Source organism: Salmo trutta, chromosome 35 (genome assembly GCF_901001165.1).
Source record: "Salmo trutta chromosome 35, fSalTru1.1, whole genome shotgun sequence".
NCBI lineage: Eukaryota > Metazoa > Chordata > Actinopteri > Salmoniformes > Salmonidae > Salmo > Salmo trutta.
Window position 1 is genome coordinate 23,370,896 of NC_042991.1, and position 25,905 is coordinate 23,396,800.

The 25,905-nt window shown below is 43.4% G+C and overlaps 1 protein-coding gene across 1 annotated transcript; it reads left to right on the top strand.

The window, feature by feature from the left end:
* The first annotated feature begins 987 nt into the window (after window positions 1–987).
* Window positions 988–24,481, top strand: LOC115174893 (S-adenosylmethionine decarboxylase proenzyme). Its single transcript, XM_029733897.1, has 9 exons — window positions 988–1,304; window positions 10,595–10,681; window positions 12,343–12,469; window positions 16,878–16,980; window positions 17,753–17,795; window positions 18,223–18,367; window positions 19,724–19,816; window positions 21,030–21,185; window positions 21,330–24,481. The coding sequence occupies exons 1-9, from the start codon at window positions 1,195–1,197 to the stop codon at window positions 21,462–21,464; spliced, it is 999 nt and encodes a 332-aa protein (XP_029589757.1). The 5' UTR covers window positions 988–1,194; the 3' UTR covers window positions 21,465–24,481.
* Window positions 24,482–25,905: the final 1,424 nt, after the last annotated feature.

Here is a 25,905-nt window from a genome sequence, read left to right on the forward strand (position 1 = left end):
TTGACCGAACATGGGCAGGTCTCCAATATGTGTTTGAATAGAAAATATGTATATTGAAGTAGCCTCAACTGGAGGGATAGGCTGTACCATGCAATCCCAGCTGTGACATTTATTAGTTTTAGCCTTTTGCTTTTACACGAGAGAGGTAGGCTACATGTAGCAAATCTGCATGTTATTTGTAATCTGTAAAAAAAAAAAATACATATGCAATCATATTACACTATTATGACATCCACCATTACTCGTTTATGAAGAACAGAAGTAGGCCTAGATACTTTTATTAATTGTATTTATTACGTTTATTTGGCAGGGACAATGAACAACAAAAACATGTCCCAAAGCACCGAGAAAACGTGTCGCACCAGATTTAGCTAATAGCTCATTTCCAGCTGTAGTCCCTAAAACGTCTAGACATCGGTGAACATCTAGACATGGAAACATATACAAAACAGAAAAACATAAATACATCATACATTTAAAAAAAAAAACAGAGATCAGGACAGAGAAACTTGTTTCAACACAGAAGTCAAAACAATGCCAATAGAATCACATGGCTATTGGATAGAACATGTAATATACCTATACAAAATAAATATAAAAAAATAAATATTGTACATAGCCCAGGTAACGCACGTATTGAAATGACACCTGTGTATGTACTAATGTGTCTTCTGTTGCATTACAAGTCAGTAGGCCCTATGGCATTTTAAGTTAAAATCCAGGAGAGCATGACTGATTGCTACATGTTTTGAGAGCAGACGGGAACAGTTTACCTGAACGCAGAGTAGCGTTTATTATCAGGGAAGTATGGCATATCTGCCAATTAAATGTATTGTCGTTTAAGATTGGAGATTGGCAATGTACAATTTTGTTACGCTGACAGTTGCCACTGCCAATCGCCACTTGATCAGCAAGAACCCAGCAACGTGATTCGACTAACGTGGGGGTGACGTTTTAGGCTGGGTGAATAAAAGCAATACGCGTTCCCTTTTCTGCGCTTTACACAGTATGGCCGGCGATATTAGCTAGCACTTGCTTTACAGTATTCTCTGTAAAAGGGAAGACGGTTAAACTAAGAAATTACACCTGGATTGCTAAAGGACTGTACTTAATAAATTATAACGATCAAACAAGGGCTAATTCAATTGAAAACGTAACCGACGTTTAATTTCTGTTGGTGTCTGTTAACTCACGATGGAAGCGAACGGTGCACACTTCTTCGAGGGAACCGAGAAGCTGTTGGAGGTGTGGTTCTCCCGGCAAGATGAGATCAAAGGAACAGGGGACCTCCGTACCATCCCGAGGTTTGTGAAGTCGAGATGTGATTAATACATTCTGCCTTTGGCTAGCTAGTTAACGTTAGCTAAGCTACTAACATTAGCCCCTGTGGCTCCAGCAATCCACTCAAGAAGACTGGATGGAGATTCAACCCTCAACACGCGCTAGAAAGAAACATTGTAACGAGGATATATTTATCTGGTTAACTGGGATCGTTATTAAACAGACTTAAGGTTATCTCGTAAACCACAATCTTTCACTGACATGTCATGTGGTGGCTAATGTGAACACCTAGTGCTAGCCAACTGGTTAGCTGAATTCCGATAACATCGTCACTCAGGAGTTCCCATCCCCCACACTGACCACCACTAGCTTGGCATTTTCTCAGGGTAGCGAACGCGGTAGCCGAGTCATTCATTCATGCGGTTCAGTCAGCTGCTGACTAATGTCCGCTACTGCCATTCATTAGCGCTCCAGTAATACTCATTATCCATGTTTAGAAACGTATTTGAATATTGTACGTACCATTAATGCAATGTTAGGTATTCCAATTTGCAAGCTAGCGAATTGTTTTGGCAAGAAAAGTGGTCAGATTGGGGTGAGTTTGACAGCGCGGGGTTTTCGCATACTGCGCATGCATTGGTGTTCGATGTGTCCATACTAGGGTGATAATCTCAACATGTTGCCCACGGATTTGATTTGACACTAAACACGCTAAATAGCTCATGTCTTTATGCAATCGTGTGTCTTATGTAACCAGGTAGCTAGTTAAGTCTACAACTCAACTTCTGAAGTTGTTGGTGTCATTGTGTATCTTCTGGCTAGCTGTAGTAATTTTCCATTATACTTCTCTGCGTCACGATGTGGTACTGTAGCGCCTTGTGGCCACCGATCTTTTCTCTGATATGCCGCATTGGCAATCATGGTCTCTCGCCGCTGAAGATTTACAACATCTGCAATGAACGAAGGCCATTAACAGACTCGATAGGCAAGCGATATCTACCATTATACCTGATCAGTTTGTTGATTGCCAACCACGTAGCTGAGAGGCCAATCTTCACAAGTGTAATTTACCCAATCGGGATCAACGCCTGTAGTTGCTGTTACTTGTACATATAATTTGATGGCCCCATGCATGGGTATCTACAAAACCCTTCAAACTAGGCCTATTTGCATTGCCCTAATCAGTGGTGTACAAATACTTCAAAGTACTACTTAAGTAGTTTTTTGGGTTATCTGTACATTAATTTACGATTTATATTTGACAACTAAGTTTACTACCTGCCTAAAGAAAACATGTACTTTTTACTCCATACATTTTTCTCTGACACCCAAAAATACTCGTTCCATTTTGAATGCTTAGCAGGACAGGAAAATTGTCCAGTTAACTAACTTGCGGTATCACGAAAACAACATCCCTGGTCATCCCTACTACCTCTGACCTGGCAGACTCACTAAACACATGCTGCTTTTGTCAGTTATGTCAGTGTTGGAATGTGCCCCTGGCTTTCTGTAAATGAATAAAAAAAATTGTGCAGTCTGGTTTGCTTTAATGTAAGTGATTTATACTTTTGATACTGAAGTATATTTATAACCAAATACTTCTGGACCCTTACTGTATTTTACTGGGTGACTTGAGTCATTTTCTATTAAGATATCTTTACTTTTACTCAAGTATGACAATTGGGTAGTTTTCCACCACTGGCCCTAATATCTAATAAAGAACAGTCAACCATGTTGAATTATTTCAATGCTCTTGTTTTTAATACGAATTTGTAGTCACTTTTATTTAACCTTTATTTTACTAGGTAAGTTGACTGAACACATTCTTATATACAGCAACGACCTGGGGAATAGTTACGGCTGGTGAATGAGCCAGTTGGATGTTTAAGTAGTCATGTTCAGGACCAGATTGTGAATTTAACCAGGACACTGGGCTAACACCCCTAATCTTACGATAGGTGCCATGGAATCTTTAGTGATCACTGAGCCAGGACACCTGTTTAACATCCCATCGGAAAGACTGCTCCCAACACAGGGCAATGTGCCCAATCACTGCCCTGGGGCACTTGAATGTTATTTTTTAGACCAGAGGAAAGAGTGCCTCCTACTGACCCTCCAACACCATTTCCAGCAGCATCTGGTCTCCCATCCAGGGACTGACCAGGACCAACCCTTCTTAACCAGCAGTGGGATGCAGAGTGGTTTGCTTGTAGCCTGAGAACCTTTGCTGCCAATCCTCAAATATTTGATATGAATAACTTGTTGACATTTACATTTACATTTAAGTCATTTAGCAGACGCTCTTATCCAGAGCGACTTACAAATTGGTGCATTCACCTATAATATCCAGTAGAACAACCACTTTACAATAGTGCATCTAAATCTTTTAAAGGGGGGGGTTAGAAGGATTACTTTATCCTATCCCAGGTATTCCTTAAAGAGGTGGGGTTTCAGGTGTCTCCGGAAGGTGGTGATTGACTCCGCTGTCCTGGCATCGTGAGGGAGCTTGTTCCACCATTGGGGTGCCAGAGCAGCGAACAGTTTTGACTGGGCTGAGCGGGAACTGTGCTTCCTCAGAGGTAGGGAGGCGAGCAGGCCAGAGGTGGATGAACGCAGTGCCCTTGTTTGGGTGTAGGGCCTGATCAGAGCCTGAAGGTACGGAGGTGCCGTTCCCCTCACAGCTCCGTAGGCAAGCACCATGGACTTGTAGCGGAAGCGAGCTTCAACTGGAAGCCAGTGGAGAGAGCGGAGGAGCGGGGTGACGTGAGAGAACTTGGGAAGGTTGAACACCAGACGGGCTGCGGCGTTCTGGATGAGTTGCAGGGAGCCAAGCCAACAGCGAGTTGCAGTAATCCAGACGGGAGATGACAAGTGCCTGGATTAGGACCTGCGCCGCTTCCTGTGTGAGGCAGGGTCGTACTCTGCGAATGTTGTAGAGCATAAACCTACAGGATCGGGTCACCGCCTTGATGTTAGTGGAGAACGGCAGGGTGTTGTCCAGGATCACGCCAAGGTTCTTGGCACTCTGGGAGGAGGACACAAGGGAGTTGTCAACCGTGATGGCGAGATCATGGAACGGGCAGTCCTTCCCCGGGAGGAAGAGCAGCTCCGTCTTGCCGAGGTTCAGCTTGAGGTGGTGATCCGTCATCCACACTGATATGTCTGCCAGACATGCAGAGATGCGATTCGCCACCTGGTTGTCAGAAGGGGGAAAGGAGAAGATTAATTGTGTGTCATCTGCATAGCAATGATAGGAGAGACCGTGTGAGGATATGACAGAGCCAAGTGACTTGGTGTATAGCGAGAATAGGAGAGGGCCTAGAACAGAGCCCTGGGGGACACCAGTGGTGAGAGCACGTGGTGCGGAGACAGATTCTCGCCACGCCACCTGGTAGGAGCGACCTGTCAGGTAGGACGCAATCCAAGCGTGGGCCGCGCCGGAGATGCCCAGCTCGGAGAGGGTGGAGAGGAGGATCAGATGGTTCACAGTATCAAAGGCAGCAGATAGGTCTAGAAGGATGAGAGCAGAGGAGAGAGAGTTAGCTTTAGCAGTGCGGAGAGCCTCCGTGACACAGAGAAGAGCAGTCTCAGTTGAATGCCCAGTCTTGAAACCTGACTGATTAGGATCAAGAAGGTCGTTCTGAGAGAGATAGCAGGAGAGCTGGCCAAGGACGGCACGTTCAAGAGTTTTGGAGAGAAAAGAAAGAAGGGATACTGGTCTGTAGTTGTTGACATCGGAGGGATCGAGTGTAGGTTTTTTCAGAAGGGGTGCAACTCTCGCTCTCTTGAAGACGGAAGGGACGTAGCCAGCGGTCAAGGATGAGTTGATGAGCGAGGTGAGGTAGGGGAGAAGGTCTCCGGAAATGGTCTGGAGAAGAGAGGAGGGGATAGGGTCAAGTGGGCAGGTTGTTGGGCGGCCGGCCGTCACAAGACGCGAGATTTCATCTGGAGAGAGAGGGGAGAAAGAGGTCAAAGCACAGGGTAGGGCAGTGTGAGCAGGACCAGCGGTGTCGCTTGACTTAGCAAACGAGGATCGGATGTCGTCAACCTTCTTTTCAAAATGGTTGACGAAGTCATCCGCAGTGAGTGAGGGAGGAGGGGAGGGGGAGGAGGATTCAGGAGGGAGGAGAAGGTAGCAAAAAGCTTCCTAGGGTTAGAGGCAGATGCTTGGAATTTAGAGTGGTAAAAAGTGGCTTTAGCAGCAGAGACAGAAGAGGAAAATGTAGAGAGGAGGGAGTGAAAGGATGCCAGGTCCGCAGGGAGGCGAGTTTTCCTCCATTTCCGCTCGGCTGCCCGGAGCCCTGTTCTGTGAGCTCGCAGTGAGTCGTCGAGCCACGGAGCAGGAGGGGAGGACCGAGCCGGCCTGGAGGATAGGGGACAGAGAAAATCAAAGGATGCAGTGAGGGAGGAGAGGAGGGTTGAGGAGGCAGAATCAGGAGATAGGTTGGAGAAGGTTTGAGCAGAGGGAAGAGATGATAGGATGGAAGAGGAGAGTAGCGGGAGAGAGCGAAGGTTGGGACGGCGCAATACCATCCGAGTAGGGGCAGAGTGAAGTTTTTGATGAGAGCGAGAGGGAAAAGGATACAAGGTAGTGGTCGGAGACTTGGAGGGGAGTTGCAATGAGATTAGTGGAAGAACAGCATCTAGTAAAGATGAGGTCAAGCGTATTGCCTGCCTTGTGAGTAGGGGGGGAAGGTGAGAAGGTGAGGTCAAAAGAGGAGAGGAGTGGAAAGAAGGAGGCAGAGAGGAATGAGTCGAAGGTAGACGTGGGGAGGTTAAAGTCACCCAGAACTGTGAGAGGTGAGCCATCCTCAGGAAAGGAACTTATCAAGGCGTCAAGCTCATTGATCAACTCTCCAAGGGAACCTGGAGGGCGATAAATGATGAGGATGTTAAGCTTGAAAGGGCTGGTAACTGTGACAGCATGGAATTCAAATGAGGAGATAGACAGATGGGTCAGGGGAGAAAGAGAGAATGTCCACTTGGGAGAGATGAGGATTCCAGTGCCACCACCCCGCTGGCTCGATGCTCTAGGGGTATGCGAGAACACGTGGGCAGACGAGGAGAGAGCAGTAGGAGTAGCAGTGTTATCTGTGGTGATCCATGTTTCCGTCAGCGCCAGGAAGTCTAGGGACTGGAGGGTAGCATAGGCTGAGATGAACTCAGCCTTGTTGTCCGCAGACCGGCAGTTCCAGAGGCTGCCGGAGACCTGGAACTCCACGTGGGTCGTGCGCGCTGGGACCACCAGGTTAGAGTGGCAGCGGCCACGCGGTGTGGAGCGTTTGTATGGCCTGTGCAGAGGGGAGAGAACAGGGATAGACAGACACATAGTTGACAAGCTACAGAAGAGGCTACGCTAATGCAAAGGAGATTGTAATGACAAGTGGACTACACGTCTCGAATGTTCAGAAAGTTAAGCTTACGTTGCAAAAAATCTTATTGACTAAAATGACAAATGATACAGTACTGCTGGCTGGTGGAGTAGGCTAGCTAGCAGTGGCTGCGTTGTTGACTTTGTTTGAACGTGTAGCTGGCTAGGTGTAGCTGGCTAGGTGACCTCGATAGTTTCAGTACTACACCTTGTCATGATACAAAAGCAACTTTGTAGCTAGCTAACATAACACTAATCAAGACGTTCCTTTGTAATGTATTTAGTTTCTACAGTGTTACTCGTCGGTAATAGTTGGCTGGGTTTGGAAAAATGGCGTCGCGGGGGACGGCAATAGCTGGCTAGCTAACCTCGGTAATTACTAAACTACACAATTATCAAGCTATGACAAAGACAACTATGTAGCTAGCTAGCCAACACTGCACTAGTCAAATCGTTCCGTTGTAAAGTATTAGTATCTACAGCGCTGCTAGTCGGTAACTGTTGGCTAGCTGTTGGCTAGCTAGCTAGCAGTGGGTTAATGATGACTAGGTGTGTTGACTACGTCTGGCGTCGCGGCTGGCTAGTTACTAATAATTACTCTAAACTACACAATTATCTTAGATGCAAAGACAGCAAAGACAACTATGTAGCTGGCTCACTAACACTACACTAGTCAAGTCGTTCCGTTGTAATGTAATAGATTCTACAGTGCTGCTAGTCGGTGGAAGTTGGCTGGTTGGCTAGCTAGCAGTGTTGACTAGCTAGCTAGCAGTGATGACTACGTTAGGAGGACGAAGATAGCTAACTTCGATAATTACTCTAAGCTACACGATTATCTTTGATACAAAGACGGCTATGTAGCTAGCTAAGAAAAAATTGCTCAGATCAAACAAATCAAACCGTTGTAATGTAGTGAAGTGTAATATTACCTGTGGAGTGAAGCGTAGTGCGACTGCTCGCTCCAAACCGGAAGTAGAAGTTGACAAAAGGCCACAAGTGTTTAGGGTTCCTTAAGGCGTCTGCATGCCTCCCAGTCAAAACGGCTTAGTTTGCATACATTAGTACTCAATTCTGTGACAGTTTTTGGACTTGGGTGATTTTTTTTTTGGGGGGGGGGCCTGTTTTGCTGGATATTTACAGGTACTGGAACAGGCTGTTGTAATTGTTGCTCCAGAGCATCCCATACATGCTCAATGAGTGTCTGAGTACAGTATGGAGGCCATGGAAGAAGTTTTACATTTTCAGCATCCAGGAATTGTGTACAGATCCTTGCGACATGGGGCCGTGTATTATCATGCTGAAACATGAGGCGGATGAATGGCACGACAATGGGCTTCAGGACCTCATGGTATCTCTGCATAAAATGCAATTGTTTGTCCGTAGCTTATGCATGCCCATACCATAACCCCACCACCACCATAGGACACTCTGTTCACAACGTTGACATCAGCAAACCGCTCGCCCACACGCCGTCTGCCCGGTGCAGTTGAAACCGGGATTCATCCGTGATGAACACATTTCTCCAGCGTGCCAGTGTCCATCGAAGGTGAGAATTTGCCCAATGAAGACAACGAGCATGCAGATGAGTTTCTCTGACGGTTTCTGCAAAAGGTCTTTGGTTGTGCAAACCTGTAGTTTCATCAGCTGTCCTAGTGGCTTCTCGGACGATCCCGCACGTGAGGAAGCTAGATGTTTAGGTCCTGAGCTGGCGTGATTACACGTGGTCTGCGGTTGTGAGGCCGGATGGACGTAATGCCAAATTCTAACACAGCAGGTGGCTTATAGTAGGGAAATGAACATTTAAATTGTCTGGCAACACCTCTAGTGGACATTCCTACAGTCAGCATGCCAATTGCACACTCCCGCAACTTGAGACATCTGTGGCATTGTGTTGTGACAACTGCATATTTTGTGGCCTTTTATTGTGCCCAGCACAAGGTGCACCTTTGTAGTGATCATGCTGTTTAATCAGCTTCCTGACATGCCACACCTGTCAGGTGGATGGATTATCTTGGTAAAGGAGAAACTCACTAACAGGGATGTGAACAAATTTGAGAAGCTTTTCTGCTATGTTATAGTTCAGCTCAAACATGGGACGAACACTTTACGTGTTGCTTTTTAAAATATTTTGTTCAGTGTAGTTTTGGAATGGCAATTTCCATAATATAAGTACATTTCAATGAATGAGAAGGACTGACAAATGGTTCTTCACCTGCCTCTCTGTGGCAAGGTTCATGGCTAGTCTTGCCAAGCCAAGGGAAAGCCAGGGTTTTCATGGTTAACATTTGGTTAGGAATGACAGTGGGTATTAATTTACAGCCAAGGAAGATTAACAGATCAGAGGCAGTGGATCGGGGATGCTGGACGCCTGCCAATGTCCAAATAAGTCCACAAGGGCATCTGATTCTCAGATCTGTACCTTACACCTGCCACTGTCTTTCTCTGGGCTGAGTAGCAGCTAAACCTGTTCTTATGGTCAGCAGAAATGTTGGTGTTTTTAACATTTCTCTTGGTATGGAGTCCATGGACATCCGCCTGAGGATTGTTAATCAGCACACCTGCCACTCTAATGGGAAGTCCACCTACTCATTTGACGTATAGTGAGGGTCTATTAATACAAATGGTGTTGCACATTTCTAAGAAAAATAGTTCCCCAGATAGACTGGCCATGTGTTTGTTTTGAGAGGTGCCTATTGGCATTTATTTGCTGTGTTGTATCCCGACTTTCCATCCATCCATTCTCGTCTGGGGAAACTTGACACTTCGTAACTACATTGTTCATGTCACACTGAGCTGATGCAATGCTCTTAAAGGTAACTCATCTCAATATGAGACTTGACAGATGTTACAAGGGGTTTTTAGGAAAAGGTGTTATGCTCAAACTCAATGACCCCCTAAAATAAGTCCTGGTTCAGTAAAACGATCTTGCGATCATGCAGTCTACAAAGTCGTGCTCAACAGGACCATGGTAACTGATTTCATTTCATGACATGTGACATGGTGGATTTATGCACTAAACCAAGGATGGGCAACTTTTTGATGGGGTGGAGCCCACAATCAACTCCCGAGGGGCTGCAGTGACTTGTGGGTCTGCGTAGACACAGCCGTACACGCACGTGCGGTCAGAGCCGGCCCTAGCCTCGTATTCTAACTCTCAACAGTAAATTGAGACCCCGACTGAGTTCCTCAAATATATTTAATTATTTTGTTCTTGGTAATTGATCTGCGGGCCGACACGGGGATGCATGCTGCCAGTTTCCTGTCCCTGAGCTAAATGATTAACTTCTATTGACATCTGTTGTTAAACACTATTTGCAGTTGAACAGGGTCTCACCCTTCTTGATTGATCTACCCGTCTTTAACTGTTTTGGATGATCATAGTCAGCACGAGGCCTAATTCCTACAGTTATTACATTTCTTCAAAACATAGAAGCGGTGGAGAAACTGGATTGTCAACTTCTACCTGCTGTCTTGTGAGCAGGCTGTTGCTTAATAATAGCCTATAGTACAGCAGGGAGGCTGTTTGCCAGAGTGCACCTGTCTGCACTGTTCCAGGAAATGCCAGGGCTCTGGACCCAGTTCAAAGTAGTGCTGTAGATTTTCTTCCCACTGTTACTAGCCTTAAACATTTGTTTATGTAAGTAAAGTGAGTTGGTTAGGCCTTTTAAAAAAAATCTAAAGCAAGACATTGTTAGACAGCCCTTATGGTTTGTTGGCAGATTAATTTCACTGTCATTTAGTCATCAGTCACACCAGTTAGACGCCCAGAATTGTGAAATGACTAGCTTAGAAGTGAAATCTTTATTCAAATTGTCTCATAGCACTAGAACTACAGTCTAGCCTCTGACAGTTGCTTCTATTTTGAAAACGCAAATCTTGAACTATTAAATTGAGTGTGCTGCAGTGTTAAAAAAACATGAACAAATGCTTTTTATCTTTCAGGTTTGAGTGGGACAAACTTCTGGAGAATGTGCACTGTTTGATCATAAGTGTGACAAAGACCGACAAGCAGGAAGCTTATATACTCAGGTGAGTAGCGACTGAATCCCTGTTTACCACTGTCACCTGGGCTTGTCCCCGTTTCAGAATAGAGAGCTGGGATTGCGTCATCTAATCGTCTCGCTGTGAATGGCTGCATGGAAACTTCTCTCCCCTAGGGCGAAAGGACTGACTGAGCAGAGCTCTTTTTTTAGATCTCTCAGGTCTCCCTGGCTCTGTTCTGAAGCGCCTAATGACATGGGTCTTATCTGAGCCCAGATGGACGGGTGAAAGATGGCTAAATGAACACCCTGGCAGCCCACAAGCATATTAGGCGCATGCTGTCAATTTAGGTTCCTAGGAATCAATATTTGATGGTGAAATCTGCCCTTTGTGACACCAGTGTACTCAGACTGGTCTTTGGGGCAAGTCATCATTGCCAGTAAAAAGTACATGCCTGACCCTGAGTGTGTTAGTCTGGCTGCGGAGGCTGTTGTGAGAGGTGTCCACTCTCAGCTCCCTCTGCTGGTTAAGTCCCACCTACAAGCATGTGGTAACGAGGGGTAGGGTTGATCTGTCTAGCTGTTGCACAGACCTCGACCGGGCCGGAGCTAGCACAACGTAGTAGCCTTCTCCACTCTTGAGCTTTGTTCTGGGAATGGGACAGTGCTGATTCAGGGGACGACTACCTGTGACTGCTTTCTGCTTGACTGCAAGTAGACATTGGTGTTGTCAACCTACATATGCCACACAAACTTCTTCCTTCTCACTAGTATTGCTGGAAATTACCAGGGACGACACAATATCACAATACTTAGTTGGAAATACGATATGTATTGCAATTCGATACTGCAATTTTGTTGATTTGATGTTCCGAACATATTGCTCACTATACACGGAGTATTCCAAACATCAGGACTTCCTAATATTTAGCTGACCTCTATAAGGAATTGTAGCTTTCACCTGGTCAGTCTGTCATGGAAAGCACGTGTTCTTAATGTTTTGAACAATCAGGGAATACGTCTGCTGCAAAGGGAGAAGAGAGCGTTGAATTAGTGCAAAAATAGTAGTGATATTTTCAAAGTGATACGATGGGCTATCGCAATAAATATATATATTTTTTCCCCATCTGTGCTCACTAGCTATACTGCAGTCAATTGACTGTTCCTTGCACTCCTCCCTGGGACTAGTCTGTAACTAAGAGGCAGATGACTAATGATAACCCAGCTATGTTTCCTCAAGCAGTCTGTGGGCCTGAATTCTAGACAGGCTTGCTGCTGTAAACAATTTCAGGCTCATGATAACAGTAATACACTAATGCCCTGTGGTTGGTTTTGAATTCATGCTCAAGGCAGACTGTTAAGCTGTTTGTAGCATGTGCTGCTTTAGGTTTACCCTGTATAGAATCAATGGCAAGCAGTCACCAGGGTAATGCCATGCCTGGCTGTCAGTCTGCCACATCATGGTGTCTTTAAAAAAAAAAAAAAAGTTTAACTCTCCAGGTGTCTAAACAGTACACGCTACTTAGCTGGAAGGCGTTGAACCTAAGGAACTCTACTTTTTCCTTTTCAACAGTTGTACATGCATGTTGGATATAAATTGAGCTCATGTAAAATTGGCCTTAATGCTATTTAACTGTGGAACTTGTGATATGTATGTAACGTGTATAAAACTCATATTGCTATTCTCCTTCTGTCCCTTTGTCCATTCAGTGAGAGTAGCATGTTTGTCTCCAAGAGACGTTTCATTTTGAAGACGTGTGGAACCACCCTCTTACTGCAAGCACTGATGCCTCTGCTGGAACTGGCCAGGGAGTACTGTGGCTTTGATGCTATCGAGGTCAGTGTGACATGAGCGCACACACAGCGTTGGGGAGTAACTGATTACAAAAAACTAACTATTCTGTTACGTTACCAGCAAAAATATTGTAATCAGATTACGGGTACTTTTGCAAAATCAGATGACTTTTAAATTCAAAAAGCATGTTTGTGTAAAAATCAGCATTGAAAAAAGGTGAAAGTTTACTTTTTTTCCGTCTGAGTCTGACCAAGTCAGAGACCACTATGACGACACACCAAATACGTTCGCTGGATTGTGGGAAAAGCACAATAATTTGCAAAATTGGCACCAACTGATGGCAAATTCACGTAGACACTTAGCTAAATACTAACGAGCGAGAACCAACTATATTGAGTAAAATGTAAATGCAACATTTAGTGTTGGGCCCAGAAATGGTCCATACGCACGAAGCTTTCTCAAATTTTGTGTACAAATTTGTTTACATCCCTGTTAGTGAGCATTTCTCCTTTGTCCAAGATGATCCATCTACCTGACAGGTGTGGCATGGCTACAGAATCAAACAGCATGATCAGGAAGTATTCAGAGCCCTTGACTTTCAACATTTTGTTACATTACAGCCTTATTCTAAAAGTGATTAAATATTTTTCCCTTAGCAATCTACACACACTACCTCAAAACGACAAAGCGAAAACAGGTTTTTAGAAGTTTTTGCTTATTTATTCAAAATAAATAAACAAGTACCTTATTTACACAAGTATTCAGACCCTTTGCTATGAGACTCAAAATTGAGGTCAGGTGCATCCTGTTTCCATTGATCATCCTTGATATTTCTACATCTTGGAGTCCACCTGTGTTAAATTCAATTGATTGGACATGATTTGGAAAGGCACACACCTGCCTATATATTAGGTCCCACAGTTGACAGTGCATGTCAGAGCAAAAACTAAGCCATGAGGTCGAAGGAATTGTCTGTGGAGCTCAGAGACAGGATTGTCGAGGCACAGATCTGGGTAAGGGTACCAAAACATTTCTACAACATTGAAGGTCCCCAAGAACACAGCGGCCTACATTCTTAAATGGAAAAACTTTGGAACCACCAAGACACTTCCTAGAGTTGACCGCCCGGCCAAACTGAGCAATTGGGGATAATGGCCTTGGTCAGGGAGGTGATCAAGAACTCAATGTTCACTCTAAAGGAGCTCCAGAGTTCATCTGTGGAGATGAAGGTATCTTCCAGAACGACCACCATCTCTACAGCACTCCACCAATCAGGCACATTGACAGCTTGCCAGAAGGCACCTAAATGACTCAGACCACGAGAAACAAGATTCTCTGGTCTGATGAAACCAACTATTTTGCCTGAATGCCAAGTGTTGCCACTAGAGGAAACCTGGCACCACCCCTACGGTGAAGCATGGTGGTGGCAGCATCATGCTGTGGGGATGTTTTTCAGCGTCAGGGACTGGAAGACTAGTCAGGATTGAAGCAAAGATAAACGGCGCAAAGTACAAGAGATCCTTGATGAAAACCTGCTCCAGAGTGCTCAGGACCTCAAACTGGGGCAAAGGGTCACCTTCCAACAGGACAACGACCCTAAGCACACAGCCAAGACAACGCAGCAGTGCCTTTGGGACAAGTCTGTGAATGTCCTTGAGTGGCCCAGCCAGAACCCGATCGAACATCTCTGGAGAGACCTGAAAATAGCTGTGCAACAATGCTCCACATCCAACCTGACGGTGTTTGAGAGGATCTGTAGAGAAGAATGGGAGAAACTCCCCAAATACAGGTGTGCCAAGCTTGTAGCGTCCTACCCAAGAAGACTCGATGCTGTAATCGCTGCCATAGGTGCTTCAACAAAGTACTTGGTAGGGTCTGGATACTTGTTTTTGCTTTGTGTGTGTGTGTGGCTGTAACAAAATGTGGAAAAAGTCAAGGTCTGAATACTTTCTGAAGCCACTGTATGCATGCTGACTGCAGCAATGTCCAACATAGCTGTTGCCAGAGAATTGAATGTTAATTTCTCCACCATAAGCTGCCTCAAATGTCTTTTTATAGAATTTGGTACTATGTCCAACCGCACACCATGTGTAACCACGTCAGCCCAGGACCTCCACATCCGGCTTCTTCACCTGTGGGATCGTCTGTTAGGGAGGGGCTTGTTCAGGATTGTCTGTCTGTAGTGAAGCCTTTTGTGGGGTAAAACTGGGTGGACCTGGCTACCAAGTGGGTGTGCCTATGCCCACCCATGGTTGCGCTCCTGCCCAGTCTGAAATTCATAGATTAGGACCTAATGTATTTCAATTGACTGATTTCCTTCTATGAACCAACTCAGTAAAGTCTTAAATGGTTGCATGTTGATTTTTAGAATATATCAAGTATAACTTCAAAGATGGGAAAATCCAGCTCATGAAGTTAAACGAGCATAGCTAGTAGCTACCGAATTTCGATGAGTGGACATTTACAAGCAAAAGTGAACACGTTTATTTTTTTCAAACGAACAAAATTGTGATGCTGCTCTTCCTTCAGAAAAGCATGCATGTGTACACTGAGCAGAGTAGACAAGAACGGGGGGGGGGGGGGGGGGTTGGACGCTAATAAGATCAGGGGGGAAAAGGGCAACTGTGCACATGACTCATCCAGAGCTTTTTGACTTCTGTCAGAAAGCATTATAAAATATCTGATGGCAAACAATTAGTAGTGAATTGCATACAAGTCAATCACATGATGTACGCTGCACAAGAGAAACGCGGAGAGATATAGAATGCTATGGCCTCACCGGTGCCTGCTTTCACCGGTGCCTGCTTTCACCGGTGCCTGCTTTCACCGGTGCCTGCTTTCACCGGTGCCTGCTTTCTCCAGTTGTGCTATTTACAAACTACGGTAAGCTTCATGTGACGGGTTAATTGAACACAATCTGCTTTCTCCTAATGTATTGCACAATTTGACTGCAGGTATTAACTTCAAGTAGCTACAAATGGTTATATTTTATTGAAACATTTCAAAGAAATAGATTAAGGTATTGATGGTATTAAAAGAAATGTGGCTTTTTCAAAATTACATGGTATACATGCATACATTTTTTTTTTAGTTGACTTGTGGATTGTCTGTTCTAGCGATACAATGATTTATTTTAGTTGGGCAGTTGCAAAGAAATATAAATGTTTATGGCTCATCTTGATTGACTCTAGTCTCTGTGGACTAATCCATTGCGGCGGCTGCAATGTTGGGTTACCATCATTTCTTAATGCATTCAATTTATTAGTAGTATTTTCCAGTTCTTATATTGAGTGCATATGTTTGTGCACTCTGCAATCTAGGCTCCACTTTGCTTTATTCCATTTACGTGTTGTCAAGGTGTTCATTGCGTTTTTGTTTGGTGCGCTCCTGTCAATGTTGAGTAAGGATGCACGCCTGATTATGCATAGAAGTAGGCCTAGGCTACCTGGGCTGCACGCAAAGGTATGCTTACTGGAGATCTGGCTTAAACTCACCACCGCTAATGAGCTGTGGAGGTTCTCCAAAGTACTTTTTGTTGTTCATCTCAAACAGCAAGTAAACAGTTTGTTTTTACATCCATTGAGAATGACAATAGTTCCTCTAATGTAGCCTATTTTGAACAGTCTTTCCAGGTCTCTCCCTTTCAATTACCACTAAGTGGGGAAAAATGCCATAATCTGAGGTGGAAATGTAATCAAGTAGGCCTATTTTATGACTCCTCTCTCCAGGGCTCACTGGCGCTGTAAACTAAGGGTCCAGAATATTAGATACAATGTTGCAAGTTTGTTAGCACAAGCTTTGGGCTGGACCAAGTTGATACAAGGGTTCAAGTTCCTTGCTGACAGGCCATATGCAGCCAATGTGATTTATTTTTATCTGTGTTCATACCCGTTTGACTTATTCTACATTGTTACAGCCTGAATTCAAACTGGATTAAATAAATGTCTCGCCCATCTACACACAATATCCCATAATGATAGTGAAAACAGTTTTAGATATTTTTGCAGACGTATTGAAAAATAAAATGCTGAAATGTAAATGAAGTATTCACACCCCATTGCTATGACACTCCAAATTGAGCTCTGGTTCATCTAATGTCCTTTGATCTTCCTTGATGTCACTACAACTTGATTTGGAGTTCACCAGTGGCCAATTTAATTGTTTGGACAGTATTTAGAAAGATATACCTGTCTATATAAGGTCCCACAGTTCACAGTGCATATCAGAGCATAAACTACCATGATGTCCAAGGAACACTATGCATGCATGCAAACAAAATGGAATACCATTTTACGTACGTGTTCATAAAACCCAATGTGTACACTCGTAAATGTTTTTTAAACAATGTTACGCCTCAACAGGTTATGTTTGTACATTATACCATCTTTGTTTGCGGTGATGTTATTGTCGACAGGATGGGTTAGTTCTAACATCTCCTCACAACCTACAGAATTTCTTCTATTCTCGCAAGAACTTCATGAAGCCAACCCATCAGGAGTTCCCTCATCGGAACTTCCAGGAGGAAGTGGAATTTCTCAGCCAGATTTTCCCAAGTAAGTACTAATGCCCACGCTCCAAATTCAATTCCTCAACTCTAATCCCTGGAGTCCAGGAAGAGTAGGTACTAATGCCCACGCTCCAAATTCAATTCCTCAACTCTAATCCCTGGAGTCCAGGAAGAGTAGGTACTAATGCCCACGCTCCAAATTCAATTCCTCAACTCTAATCCCTGGAGTCCAGGAAGAGTGTGTACTAATGCCCACGCTCCAAATTCAATTCCTCAACTCTAATCCCTGGAGTCCAGGAAGAGTGTGTACTAATGCCCACGCTCCAAATTCAATTCCTCAACTCTAATCCCTGGAGTCCAGGAAGAGTGTGTACTAATGCCCACGCTCCAAATTCAATTCCTCAACTCTAATCCCTGGAGTCCAGGAAGAGTGTGTACTAATGCCCACGCTCCAAATTCAATTCCTCAACTCTAATCCCTGGAGTCCAGGAAGAGTGTGTACTAATGCCCACGCTCCAAATTCAATTCCTCAACTCTAATCCCTGGAGTCCAGGAAGAGTGTGTACTAATGCCCACGCTCCAAATTCAATTCCTCAACTCTAATCCCTGGAGTCCAGGAAGAGTGTGTACTAATGCCCACGCTCCAAATTCAATTCCTCAACTCTAATCCCTGGAGTCCAGGAAGAGTATGTGCTAATGCATGGATGGGGTGAGTCAGCGACGCTATACAGGCGGTCTTCATATGCTGTTCTCTAATCAGGAGGGGTTTGAGACACGGGCACATAAGATAAAGAAATGACATTATCTTCCTTCTACAGATGGAGCAGCGTACTGTATGGGACGTTTGAATTCTGATTGCTGGTAAGGTCCCCCCGCTTACGCTGCTGTTTCATTATCTATGCATAGTCACTTTAATAACTCTACCTACATGTACATATTTCCTTGACTAACAGGTGCCCCGCACATTGACTCTGTACCGGTATCCCCTGTATATAGCCTTGCTATTGTTATTTCACTGCTGCACTTTTTGTTACTTTTAATTTAGTGTTTTTTGGCTCTTTTTTTCTAAACTGCATTTTTGATTAAGGGCTTGTAAGTAAGCATTTCACCAAGGTCGACACCTGTTGTATTCAGCGCATATTACAAAATTAGATTGGAATATACTCAAGATACTGTTCCCTTAATGAGACCTTAATAATGCAGTGGACATTGCCGTTGAACTTCAACTACACTGTCCAGTGCTGCTGAACGTGCTCGTGTTTTCCTTTACTTCCTTGTTTCCCTACAGGTACCTGTTTACTCTGGATTTGCCAGAGTTCTGGGAGAACAAGCACGCAGATCAGACGCTGGAAGTTCTGATGAGTGACCTTGATCCAGCAATTATGGATCAGTTCTTCATGAAAGATGGTGTTTCTGCAAATGATGTCACTCGTGTAAGGCCCGCAAACTAGCCATGTTGGGGATCGTTATTTAGTCTTGATTTTCACGAGGGCTCACTCAGTAGGCCACTGTTCAAGGGGACCTGTCCTTATGACATTGATCTGTTCTGTAATGATATTCCCTAGTAAGGGCACCAATATGGAAAGTATCAGTTCATTTTTCGATACGATATTGATATATTGGTTTTATTAAAAAAAACAAAAAAACATTGCAACTGTGTAAAATGTTCACTTCCACATCTCTGACGTAGAGACGACTGCTTGTTGATTGCCCATTGGGCCAGACATGAATATTCTGGGAACCTACCCAACCATTTTGTATACTATCAGAAGCTTATCAACTGATGGCTCATCAGCAGGCAATTAAGTATAATAAATTGACTTTAAAATCTGCATTGCTGACGCAATCATGGAATCCAGACATTATCTGAATTCAATCTAAAAACATGTATTGCACTTAGTAAGAAACGTTAAACAGAGTTTATCAGAAAATGCATTAGTTTGCCCAAGTTAATCATAAGACACTAATAAAATGCATCAGTGATTTTGTATTTTCCTGCAACTTTATGTATCGACACAGGAATGTCCGTGCAGTGCTTGCATATGTCTATACTTTGTGTAGCTGTTAACCTTCTGGTATAGATGACAAGGCTTTCCTAAAAGCCTTCTCAATTAAATGTAAACTACAAAGTAGCTTATGACTACCTGGCAGAATATCATCATGATTATTTGCATCAATCCAGTGGCCACTTGTTTTGCAAACTCTGCGATCACATGAGTGCTACAAACCAAACAACGGTATTTTGCAGGTGCACACTTTCATTAGGGTAACTTTACCCAAAAATCATAATTTCTCTAATTTCAGAGCTCAAGTCGTCTCCTGATGCAGTTTAAGCATGGTTGTGGACTTGGAACATTCTATTAAAAAAAAGCAATTTTCTTTACCTGGAAAAACAAAATGGAGTCAGGCAAAGATGATAGTAATTTTCTAGGGGCCTAGTTGCCAGCCTGAGTTTTGTGAAAGGGGATTTGTGCATGCTGGAACAGTAGTGTATGCTTTTTTTACAATCATTTAGGTAAATGGAACACCCAAATATCACTGCCTTGCTCCTATCTATATGAAACTATATCAATATCATATTGAATTATTGCTATTGGTGTCCACCAGTAATATTCCCCTTATTGTATAGAGGAACACCATCATAAAGCTGACTGTTCATCAGTCAGTTGCTGTTTTGTAGCGCACATTGTGTATATATATATGTGTGTATGTGTGTGTGTATGTATGTGTATATATATATATATTTATTTATTTATTTATTTATTTATTTATTTATTTGTTTTTTTCAGATGAGTGGAATTCGTGACCTGATACCAGGTTCTGTGATTGACGCCACAATGTTCAACCCTTGTGGATACTCGATGAATGGAATGAAGACTGACGTAAGTGGATCTTGCGGACTCTTATCCAGAGTGACTTAAAATTAGTGCATTCAACTTAAGATGGCAAGGTGAGAACACATCGCAATCGTATCAAGTCCAATTTTATCAGCAAAGTCTCTTTTTTTAAATGTATTTATTTTTTTATTTTTTTTTATTTTTGTCTTCTGGCTCTTTATTAACCTCTCTGGGGTAGGGGGCAGTATTTTCAATTCCGGATGAAAAGTGTACCCAAAGTAAACTGCCTGCTACTCAGGACCAGAAGCTAGGATATGCATATAATTGGTAGTATTGGATAGAAAACACTCTAAAGTTTCCAAAACTGTTAAAATAGTGTAGTATAACAACTGATATGGCAGTGGCAGGTGAAAACCTGAAAAAAATCTATCCAGGAAGTTGAATGATTTTTATCTGGCTGTACTTCAAATCAATGCCTGTAGAGAATCCAATGGGTTAGGAATCAGATTGCAGTACCTATGGCTTCCACCAGATGTCAACAGTCTTGACATGATTTCAGGCTTATCTTGAAAAACGACGAGTAAAAAGCCATTTTAGTCAGAGGGCCACGAAGTATACAATGCTGGTTTCGCTCGTTCCCGCGAGCGCCCCGCTCGTTGTTTTTACTTTCTAATGAAGACTCTTTTGTCCGGTTGAAATATTGATTATTTAGAGAAAAGACATACTGAGGATTGACTATAAACATTGTTTGACATGTTTCGACGAACGTTACCTGTACTTTTCTGATTTTTCGTCTGCCTATTGTGACCGCCTGTGGATTACTGAACAAAACGTGCTAACAAAACGGAGGTTTTTGGATATAAAGAGGTACTTTATCGCACAAAACAAAAATGTATTGAGTAAATGGGAGTCTCCTGAGTGCAACCATATGAAGATCATCAAAGGTAAGTGATTTAATTTTATTGCTATTTCTGACTTGTGTAACTCCTGTACTTAGCTGGTAACTGTTTGCAATTTGTCTGCTGGGCGCTGTTCTCAGATAATTGCATGGTGTGCTTTCGCCGTAAAGCCTTTTTGAAATCTGACACAGTGGCTGGATTAACAAGAAGTTCATCTTTATTATGAGTATTTCTGTTTTTGAATTTGGCGCTCTGCAATTTCACTGGATGTTGGCAGGTGGGACACTATCGTCCCACCAACCCTAGAGGTTAAATACGCCTTAAGTCATTTAAAACAAATGTCTGTCTTTGTCTTACAGGGAACTTACTGGACGATTCACATCACTCCAGAGCCAGAGTTCTCCTATGTTAGCTTCGAAACCAACCTCTCTCAGACGTCCTACGATGATTTGGTCAGGAAAGTTGTGGACATCTTTAAGCCAGGAAAATTTGTGACTACACTGTTTGTTAACCAGGTATGTCCTCGTTCAAAATGGGTCTGATGTTGCTTGTGGATCTTTGACTCTATTTTCCAGAACATTGCACTCATAAATCACATCTTAAGTCTTCACTGTACTTGGTATTTTCACTGTTAACTTAATTTTTATTTTCTCCCACAGAGCTCCAAATGTCGCAGTGTCTTTTCTTCCGCCCAGAAACTTGAGGGGTACAAGCGCCTCGACCGCCAGTTGGCCCAATTCAACGATTACAATTTTGTCTTTACCAGTTATGCCAAGAGCCACCAGCAGAGTTGAGGATTAAGAATGAAAAAGAAGCGAAAAAAGAAACACTGCTGTGTAGCAGGGCTATGCCCCCGCGGCGGCCATCTCTCTGCCCGAGCAGAGAGGCACAGTCCCCTTTGCTGCCATTGTTATTCAGGATTTATTGGTTCCGACGAGGCCACAGGCCCTACTAGTGTAACCTCCAGTTTGAATTGTTGTACCTATAACTTAGATCTCTTGCATGAAAGCTCTTTTCTCTGTTTAGATATTCTAGTTCACTCTTGCTGTGATCTTGAAGTGCATGTAGAGGATTTAAACACTCTCTGTTTGTTGCTGGCCAGCCTTGCCTCCTTGCTGCAGGTCTCCCCCCTCATTCCCCACAGACAGGGCTTCCGCTCCCACTAGTCCAGGGCCCTGACGTGCTCAGATGGGTCCACTATTTTGTGCTTACCGACAGTTGAAACGCGCCTCCCCACACACACTCTTCCTTCCTCAACTGATATGCTGCTTCATCGATCAGTTGCAAGTTTGCATCCTTTTTGGTTTTGACTTGAGTGCACTTTAAGAACACATTGTTTTCATCCAACTGGAGCAGGACTCCTCAATACCAAAACAGGAAACGGCAACCCTTTTTTTGTTTTCTAGAATGTTCATGACTATGGTCTTTTATTCAGTGATTAGAAGCATGTGAGCTTTGGGCCATATAGCATTTGTCATGTAACGTCAATCTAATGAATTCCTTGTCAAATCAAAATGCCATACTTTGTTAGTGTTGCGCTGCTAGAGGCTTGGCTAGAGGCTGACCTCTAGGTCAACATTATCTAGTTGTTCTTGGCAGTAAACTGCACTGCAGCCAAAGGAATTCCTGCTCAAATTGGGTCAGAACGCCCACTTCAGTCTGCCATGCTTCTCTCCACCTCGACAATCATTTAGCTGTTGAATGTGTCCTCAAATGGACAGGCTTTAAACTTGTCCCAGACAACAGTATGCGTTAGAGCAAATCATTTAGGATGTCCAGTTGGGTACGTCATGGTATGGAATGTAATATATGCACTTTTATACCAAGGCTCATTCTACAGTATACTGTACCAACAGGACGGCTTTGGTGGTTAGAATTCCCTGCGGTTTTAAACTCGTGTATGCATTCATGAAAATTTGATTTAAAATAAATCATCCAAACTTAAATGGAAGAATCAGTCGCGTAAGAGAGAAGGCTGTGCCAACCGTGATTGTATGAGGGCGTTTAGACTAGAGGAGCCAGTTGAGGTGTTTTATATCTGAATGTAAATTGCAAGGAGACCTAGTAGACCCTTTGTAGCTGTGGTGTGGGCCAGAACTGCCCTCTGCTGTCCAGCATGGTCCGCCATTGTCGTCCCGCCCAGCCCGTACATATTTAAAACTAAGGGGTAGGGACGTCCCTTAGCACTAACCCCCCCCCCCATAGCAGACACTGTCATCTGGCCCCAGAACCATGCTTGACAGAGGTGCTGATGGCTGCACAGTGTGGCCCTGAATGGAAATAACGAATCACACTCTGCTTAGTACAGTGGTGGCCCAGCAAAGCATTTTCTTTTTCTAAACAATGTACCCCCCCATACAGGAGTCGGTAAGCACACAATAGAGGCCCACCAATCTGAGCATGCCAGGGTGATCCCGGATCATTCCACACAACTGTTGCATAAAGTGCCATTTTATAAATGTTATTGTGGGCAGACATTTTGCAGTGAATTGGTCCAAAATGTGACTTCATTGCAGTTTTTTTGGCCTACCATCAATGCCCTTTTGTTTAGTGAGAAAAATCCTGTGGCACAGGTGACTACTAGTTCTGTATTGCTTGACAGTGTAGTGTGCTGCTGTCTGTTTCTCCTGTGTAAGTAGATCAATGTGCTTCACCTTGTTTAATCAGCTCAAATGTACTGGGGCATTCTGATTTATTGAGCAGGTGGGATGGGGGTTAATACCTTTTTATTTAATAACATGCATACATACAGCCACCTTAGTGCTGAAGGCATGCCCTCATCTATCTGGTTAGTAAACACACTTTGAGAGGTTTGTAATTTGAGAGCGGATTTTGATAGGATGTTGAGGATTGTTCTCCATTGGCTGGTCAGTAATGTTCATGATGCTTCTCCTGCCAGCGAATGCAGATTGAGTTTATTTTGCAGACAGCTGGGGTGGACAGATTGATTTTGGGGGGGAGACTGCGGTTTCAGGCCTGCCTTCAGAACTCCTGAGGGTTATAACTGGTGCTGCTTTGCCCAGCTAGTTTAGAAGGCCCTTAGAACATTGGAGACCATCACATGATGGTATACTGTAGTTAACAGAAAATTGGGCTTTCTTTAAAAAACAATGTGACAGACATAACAAGCGGACCACTAGAATGAGTACTTCAATTCATGTAAGGACCTGGGCAAAGTTGACAATTGGAACGACTTGCCTCCAGTACATCTGTGGCTTTTGGAATGGTTTATCTTTTTTTATTTTTTTTCCTGAGGACCAACTTTTGCCAATAGTCTTTATCTGAAATGTTATGACTCATGTCTGTTTGGTGACCGGCCTCCACTGTTCTAAGAGCTGTATTGACCGGTTTAGGGAATAGACACCAGCACTGTTCACAAATAAAGGTAACTTTTGGATAAAGTCCTATTTAGACTTGATCTGGGTAGTCCTGTTTAACTTATTTTTTTTTATTAAAGTCAAATTCTTTTTTTCAATACCATTTTTACAAACATTTTTGTAAGAAATGCATTTTTGCCTACAGACCAACTTTTTGTTTACCTTTTTGTTGTAAAACCAGTGTTCCAAATGTATTTGTTCTGAAGCTGAGAGGATTTTTTTAACAAGCTAATTTAATCATGTATTTTGTTTGCCTTACCAAGCAAAAGGTAAACTCCTCCCCTGATGTGAGAGGGTGCAATTGCAGGATGTACTGAAGGGAAAATGTTTGCTGTTGTAACTCTCTTGCTATTCTTTGGATGGTCAAGATGTGCTAAATGTATCTGTACTATGAGCTTGATGCTTTAATAAAAAAATATTGCTCTTTCTCCTGTGAGTTTGTTGGTCAGTATTGGGTATTTTATATATAACAATAAGTCCAGTTCACCATGTCTTTCACTAAAACTAGGAAATTCACCCTATGTAAATGGTGAAAAAGTATTTAAACCTAATGGCAATTGGGGTTCCGGAGGTCGGGATAATGAACTACATTTTGCCGCAGGATGATTTTTATTTTCTTGAGTTTATGGGCAGAACTCAAGAAGCTCAAACGCATAGATTAAAACAATTGCAAACCTTATGTTTGTGAAAGGTCACATCTCTCGGTGTGGGAATACTTTGGAACTGATTTCCAAAATGTAAAATCACTTGGTGCGGTTTTTAGTCAAGTCCAACAAATGAATATTTACATTAAATACATACAATAGAAAGTCGACACCTTCGAATGAGTGTAGAAAATAGCACACAGCAGTTCAATCTCCATAGACAAGCATTGGCAGTAAAATGTCATTACTGAAGAGCTCAGTGACTTTAACGTGGCACCGTCATAGGATGCCACCTTTCCAACAAGTCAGTTGGTCAAATTTCTGCCCTGCTAGAGCTGCCCTGGTCAACTGTAAGTGCTGTTATTTTGATGTGGAGACATCTAGGAGCAACAACGGCTCAGCTGCTAAGTTGTAAGCCACACAAGCTCAGAACGGGACTGCCAAGTGCGTGGCGTGTAAAAGTTGTCTGTCCTAGGTTGTAACCCTCACTACCAAGTTCCAAACTGCAGTCTGGGACTGTTTTTCATGGTTTGGGCTAGGCCCCTTAGTTCCAGTGAAGGGAAATCTTAACTCTACAGCATACAATGACATTCTAGACAATTCTGTGCTTCAACTTTGTGGCAACGGTTTGGGGAAGGCCCTTCCCTGTTTCAGCATGACAAAAAGTGAGGTCCATACAGAAATGGTTTGTCGAGATCGGTGTGCAAGAACTTGATTGGCCTGCACAGAGCCCTGACCTCAACCCCATTGAACAGCTTTGGGATGAATTGGAACGCCGACTGCGAGCCAACATCAGTTTCCGAACTCACTAATGCTCTTGTGGCTGAATGGAAGCAAGTTGTCAGACCGAAGGACAGATTTCCAGTGGTCAAATGTCCATTGCTCATGTTTCTTAGCCCCAGCAAGTCTCTTCTATTAGTGGTTTCTTTGCAGCACTTTAACCATGAAGGCCTGATTCACGCAGTCTCCTCTGAACAGTTTGTTGAGATGTGTCTGTTACTTGAACTCTGTGAAGCATTTATTTGAGCTTCAATCTGAGGATGGTAACTCTAATGAACTTATCCTCTGCAGCAGAGGTAACTCTGGGTCCTCCTTTCCTATGGCGGTCCTCATGAGAGACAGTTTCATCATAGCGCTTGATGGTTTTTGTGACTACACTTGAAACTTTCAAAGTTCTTGAAATGTTCCAGATTGACTGACCTTTATGTCTTAAA

Excerpts from the sequence above, each read along its gene's own strand:
- LOC115174893 (XM_029733897.1), top strand. The coding sequence starts at position 1,195 with ATGGAAGCGAACGGTGCACACTTCTTCGAGGGAACCGAGAAGCTGTTG. Across the intron at positions 1,305-10,594 it reads GACCTCCGTACCATCCCGAG|GTTTGAGTGGGACAAACTTC; the intron begins GTTTGTGAAGTC and ends TTTATCTTTCAG. Across the intron at positions 17,796-18,222 it reads CGTTTGAATTCTGATTGCTG|GTACCTGTTTACTCTGGATT; the intron begins GTAAGGTCCCCC and ends GTTTCCCTACAG.